Source organism: Nematolebias whitei, chromosome 16, assembly GCF_014905685.2.
Source record: "Nematolebias whitei isolate Nwh7 chromosome 16, NemWhi1, whole genome shotgun sequence".
NCBI classification, from domain to species: domain Eukaryota; kingdom Metazoa; phylum Chordata; class Actinopteri; order Cyprinodontiformes; family Rivulidae; genus Nematolebias; species Nematolebias whitei.
Genome location: NC_056513.1, coordinates 35,167,923 through 35,174,567, shown reverse-complemented (window position 1 = coordinate 35,174,567; position 6,645 = coordinate 35,167,923). Strand labels below are relative to the sequence as shown.

Sequence of the window (6,645 nt, the reverse complement as noted above, 5' to 3'; positions counted from 1 at the left end):
AGGGCCGGGCGCCGGCGCACCCGCCGGCCCAAGACCCCGGCAACATACCTGTCAAGGCCCGAGATCCCCGGACCAAGCCGGGAACCCCGCCCAGGAGCGATACCACCCCAGAACCCACGCCCGCGTCCACCCCAAACCCACCCAGGGACAGCCAGGTCACCAGGCCAGTCTTTGCCTTTGCAGTTTATTTTTTTATATTTGTGTAAATTAAATTTACGCTGTTCGACGCACTGCTACAAAAAGTTACAACAGTATTCCTAATCCAGTCACTCGTTTTGGTTTGAGATTTTCCACAGCTGTGAAAGGACTAACAAATCAAAAACTGTGTTGGAAACTGAAGAATAATCATAATAATGTTCTTTAATGTTTATATATTAGCACATTTTTAACAATTGTATCTTTGAAGCATGTGGAGCATTAAAACTGTTAGAAACTAAAGTTGCAGATGTAAAACTTACTGAAGAGTTTTGAAGTTCAACTTTGAGCACAAAGCTAAGGTGCCGGATCCAGAGCCCACAAGCATGTCTCCAGACTGGAGTATCCTGAGAACACTGACACCCTGCACAGAAAGACTTGATCATAAAGTATGACTCTAAAAAAAGTATATTTAAACATATCACTTCAATTACATCACCACTTTTTCATCACCAACAAATCAGATAAAGCCAAATCATCCATAGTCATCAAGTTCATTAGCAGGAAATCAAGAAACAAGGTAATAATGCAAGCAAAAAACTGAAGGGAACAAATGTTTACATAAATGAACATCTAACTAAAAAAAATGGAAATATTGCACGTGAAGCAAGGTGGTTGAAAAAACAGAAAAAAATAGCATCAACTTGGACAAGAAATGGAAACATTTGGATCAAAATATAGGAAGGACCTCAGGCCAAAATAATAAAAGACCTGAAGGATCTGGAAAGACTAAAATGAGCTCAGGAGAGGACAGATGATAAATCATTGACATAACTTCACAAACAAGAAATTAACAAAATATAAAATGAACAAATACATTAAAACATGGCAACATACGAAGACAGAGTTTAAAATATACAATGTTGAAGTTGTGATTGATACAAAATTTTTCCCGGCAATAAAAGACTGTGAATATAACAATGAAGAACAGTTTAATGACATCAATATAACAAATGGAGGTCTCTCTATTATTCACTTTAATAGTAGAAGTTTAAATGCAAATATATCCAAAATAACAGATTATTTAAAACAGCTAAACAGAACTTTTACAATAATAGCACTATCAGAGACATGGCTCAACGATGAAAACACAAATAATGTTCACATCGAAGGGTATGAATTATATCATGTGAACAGAAGCAACAAAAAGGGGTGGTGGAGTGGCTCTATTTGTTACAAATGAAATAAAATGTAAATTAATTAATGAAATGTCAATAATTGTTGATAATATCATGGAAATAATAACAATAGAAATAATGAACGAGCAACACGGTGGCGCAACTGGTAGAGCTGCTGCCTCTCAGTGAGCAGGTCCTTGGTTCAAACCCCAGTCCAGGGGCCTTTCTGGGTGGAGTTTGCATGTTCTCTCCGTGCATGCGTGGGTTTTCTCCGGGTGCTCCGGTTTCCTCCCTTGACCAAAAACCTGCATGTTATGCTGACTGGTAACTCTAAATTGTCCCTAGGTGTGAGTGAGAGAGTGAATGGTTGTTTGTCTCGTTTGTCTCTATGTGGCCCTGTGATGGACTTGCGACCCGTCCAGGGTGTACCCCGCCCCTCGCACAGTGATTGCTGGACATGGGCACCAGCGACCCCCGTGACCCAAAATGGAATAAGCGGGTAAAGATAATGGATGGATGGATGGATCAAAGCATTACAAAAGAAATCACAATTAAGAAAAAAACAATAAACACATCAAAAAAAGCAATGGACAAATTAAAAGATGATTTACATAAACAAAGCTGGAAAGACATGTATGTTGATGATGTGAACAGATCATATGATGAGTTTATGAATATTTTGGGAGCTCTCTATGAAAAGAATTGTGTGCAAAATAATTATACAAAGAGAAATGTTGTTGACCAACCATGGATGACGAACGGGTTGAGAAATGCTTGTAAAAAAAAAGAATTATTTGCATACATGTTTCTTGAAATTGAGAACACAAGAGGCTGAAGAGAAATATAAGAAGTATAAAAATAAATTAGTAGTGATTATAAGGAAACACAAGAAGGAATATTATAGTGATTTATTAAATAAAAGTAATGGTGATATGAAAGCTACATGGCGAGTAATAAATAGTGTTCTGAAAAGTCATAAAGCAAAACAGGTATTTCACAATATTTTTTGAAGGATGACAATGAAATCCATGATGAAAATGAAATTGTAAATGGATTTAATCATTATTTTGTTAACGTTGGATCAAGCCTTGAAGCTAAAATACCAAAAGTAAACAATAATGTGAACCATTCAGTTATAAGTTGTGACAAAAGTATTTTTCTTAATGGAACTGACAAAGAAGAAATAATGAATGTAGTAAAAAATCTTACAGATAAGAGATCAAAAGACTGGGTGGACATGGATATGATGTTTGTAAAGGACATAAGTTATGTTATCGAGCCATTTACATATATTTGTAATTTATCATTTTCAAAAGGACTATTTCCAGACAATATGAAAGTAGCTAAGGTAGTTCCTCTCTTTAAAAATGGTGATAAATGTGTGTTCAATAATTATAGACCAATATCCTTATTACCACAGTTCTCAAAAATTCTAGAAAAACTATTTGTGACCAGATTAGATAAATTTATTACTAAACAAAACATTCTAAGTAGCAGTCAGTATAGGTTTAGAGCAAAAAACTCTACATCAATGGCTCTCATGGAAATAATAGAACAAACTGCTGTCGATCAAAAACAGTATTGTGTTAGTATTTTTGTTGATAGAAAAAAAGCATTCAATACTATTGACCACAATATTCTCCTTGAAAAATTAAATAAATATGGTATAAGAGGACCAGCATTACACTGGGTATCTAGCTATTTAAAAGATAGGAAACGGTTTGTACAAATAAATGGTGTAAGATCTGACCTGTGCAATATCACTTGTGGAGTTCCTCAAGGCTCTGTACTTGGACCAAAGTTATTTATTTTATATATGAATGACAGTGAATGTATCAGGACTCCTCAAATGTGTCCTTTTTGCAGATGACACCACATTTTTTTGTTTGGGCAAAGATGTAAAATGGATGTTGGAATTGATGAAGACAGAATTTGATAAAATACAAACTTGGTTTAAAATTAATAAATTATCATTAAATTTAGATAAAACTAAATACATGATATTTAGTAACAAAAAGAGAACTGTTGATGATCCATTTAAAATTGAGGGTGTTGAGATTTGTAGAGTTAATGAGATGAAATTTTTGGGTGTAATCATTGATGAACAGCTAACAAGGAAAAATCACATCAATTCTGTAAGAACAAAAATAGCTAAATCTATTGCAGTACTATACAAAGTCAAGGAATTATTAAATGATAAAGCTCTGTACATGTTGTATAACACAATTATTGTTCCACATTTAATCTATTGCATTGATGTTTGGGGGAAAGCGTGTAAAACATTTACAAAACCTATTTTTATTTTACAGAAAAGAGCTGTAAGAATTATCACCAGAAAGCATTACAGTCACCCATCAAGCACATTATTTTATCAACTGAAGTTATTGAAGTTCCATGATTTGGTAGATTACAGTATTTTATCAGTTATGTATAGGGCTCAAAATAACACATTACCATTAAATATCCAAAGAAATTTTGTTAAAAGACAAAGTTATAATCTTAAGGGGATAGAGATATTTGTCAAACCAAAATTCAGAACTAGTCTGAAGGGAAGGTCTACCTCAATTCAAGGAATTGGATTGTGGAATGGTCTAGAGAGTGATGTTAAAAATGCCAAGTCAATGTGTACATTTAAGAAAAAGATCAAAGCTGAATTGTTAAAAAAAGTATATATGAAGCAGCTTAGTGTGTGTTTTGTATTAGAATTAGAAAAATTAGAAAGAGTTATTCATTTTGTTCTGTTACTTGAAAATTATTATGATTGAAATAATTGTTTGAAAAAAGGGGCAGGTATAATAAGATTTTTTTCTTCTTTCTGCTGCCTTTCATTTTAAATCTTTTGTATCTTTTTTTATATTGTTATGGAATTGTTTTGTACTTTTTAAAAATGAATAAACTTTATACCATACCATACTTTTTAAAATGTGAATTTCTACTGTAAAAAAGGAAAAACAAAGTGTTTGAAAAGAGATCGTTAAACTGCCAAGAGCATTTTGATGTTTCATGTAAAAAGTTATCGCAGGTCAAATGAAACACGTTATTTTACCCATCACTTTATTTCCACAGAGGACATTCTGTCACAATTAGGTATCAGATCGATAAACAGCTGGTAAATTTACATTCATTATGCTGAGTAAAAGGACTGTGATGACTTACTTGGCTGAACTGGGTTTTATTTGGACCGTGGCTGTTCAGGAGCGCCATCTTCAGGTTGATTTTCAAAATGTCTCCACTTGTCGTGCCACAAAATATGAATTGATCGTCTTCAGAAATCTGTAGATTGACCATGAGTTACTCTCCACACTTCTATTTATACATGTTTTGACAATTATAACTGTAAATTAAAAGGTTTATTTCAGAATAGAATACAACTTTAAAAGCACTACAAAGTACAAAATATTGGTTGGCACAGAATTTGTTGTGCTGAAGGTTCCCAGGAGCTCAGTGGACTCCATAATTCTCACATGGAAGAATTTGACAGAACCAGGACTGTACCAAGAGCAGGTGGCCTGGTGTTATGGTGAGATGCATGCCTGTCAAAACTGACATTCTGTATCACACACCACAGCAGACTACAGCTTGAGACAAACAAAGTTCTTTGCAGATTGTTGGTGGTTGTTAGATACCTCTGCTACATAGATTATACACATGTTTACAGTTTACAATTGTAAAATTCTGTGCAGATTCACTCAGTAACAATAGATTTAATGGACACTATATGTAGAAATAGATCAACTCAATCTATCAATCATCTTTCCTATTTCTTCCTGTTTGGGTTGCAGGGGTGGCCGGTGCCCATGTCCAGCACTGTGTGAGAGGTGGAGGACACACTGGACAGGTCTCCAGTCCATCACAGGGACACATAGAGACAAACAACCATTCACTCCCTCACTCACACCTAGAGACAATTTAGATTTCTTTATTATTAGTTTTTTGTTTTAAGTAATTTTAGAGTTACTAATTAGCCTAACAAGGACCTTAGATCAACTCAAAACTCACCAAATAGGTCCAAAAACATTTATGAATCATCATGCAAGCTGTATGTATGAAAAATCGTTCCAATAACTCAGAAGAGATGACACGACATTATTCTCTGGTGTTGAAATGGTTGAAGTAACTTCAGCACTGGGTACTTCAGTTCAATTCAACTCAATTCAACTTAGTTTATATCATTTATATATTCTGTGTAATCTGTGTTTCAAGATCATCATATTTAGTTTTAAAGGTTGAGGGCATTTGATACTTGTGAAACCCAGTGTATTGTGACATCTTGCAGGCAAGACAGTTTTGTTTAGATGAATGATTCTTCTGACCCATCAGTAGCTCTGCTTTTAGGCAGTGGGGCAGACTTCAACCATCAGCTGCTGATACACACAGGCCCACACCCCAGAGGACTCCTGGAACCTGGGTTGGAGCTTGAGTGAATAGGGACTATAAAATATGTAAAATAGTTTTTTTTAAATGCCACAGGGCCGCAACTTCCTCAGATTCCTGTAATCTTTGGAATGGGTGACCTGCAGTTGCAGTATTCTTGTTTTGTCTTTATTTCCTTATTCACTTTGTTTCTTTTGTATAATAAATGTCATAAAATACAACTGAAAAGTGTTTATTTCTTGAGTCCACCAGTATCTAAGAAACTCCACTAAAGACCTAAGTTTGAGAAGGACAACCAGAACTGCAGGTCTATCTGGTTTTATGACAGAGTGGTTCGTCTCAGAGTAAAACCCTTGAATGTCATTTGAAGAACTCTCAAACTGTGAGGAACAAGATTTTTTGGTTTAATGAAACCAAGATTGAACTGTTAGACCTTAACTTTAACAGTTTTGCCAGGAGGAAACCAGGCACCGCTCATCACCTGCTCTATAATCTCCACAGTAAAGCACGGTGGTGGCATCATCATGCTGTGGAGCTGTTTTTCAGCAGCAGGAACTAAGTAACTGGTCTAGATAGAAGAAAAGCTGAAGGAGCAAAGTACCCAATATAAACCATGTCAACCAAGACTTGGACCTCAAAATGAGGCAACACAGCAGAGACAACACAGGAAGGCCCAGGGACAACTCTGAGTCGATGCTGTGGCCCATCCAACACATCTGGAGAGTCCTAACATTGCTCCACAGACAGCTTGTGGGGATTTTCAAATAAGAATGGCAAAATAGTAAATAAAAAATCCAGATGTGGAGATCTAGTTGTATCAAACCCAAGAAGACTCTAAGCTATGTTTGCTGCTAGAAGTTAAAAAGTGCTCAAGATTGATCCACCACCTTACAAACGTTGAGCCAATTTTATTTTTAAAAAATTCTGGAAAAAATAAAACATATATATATATATATAT

At 35.3% G+C, this 6,645-nt stretch overlaps 1 protein-coding gene across 1 annotated transcript in view; it reads right to left on the bottom strand.

Moving 5' to 3' along the window:
* cfap52 (cilia and flagella associated protein 52) overlaps window positions 1–6,645 on the bottom strand; it is a 56,973-nt gene that overhangs the window by 16,514 nt on the left and 33,814 nt on the right. The window contains exons 6-7 of the mRNA XM_037689869.1: window positions 4,470–4,586; window positions 459–559 (exon numbers count right to left, since the gene is read on the bottom strand). Of these exons, the coding sequence (XP_037545797.1) occupies window positions 459–559; window positions 4,470–4,586 (218 nt within the window). The remainder of the gene's footprint in view (window positions 1–458; window positions 560–4,469; window positions 4,587–6,645) is intronic.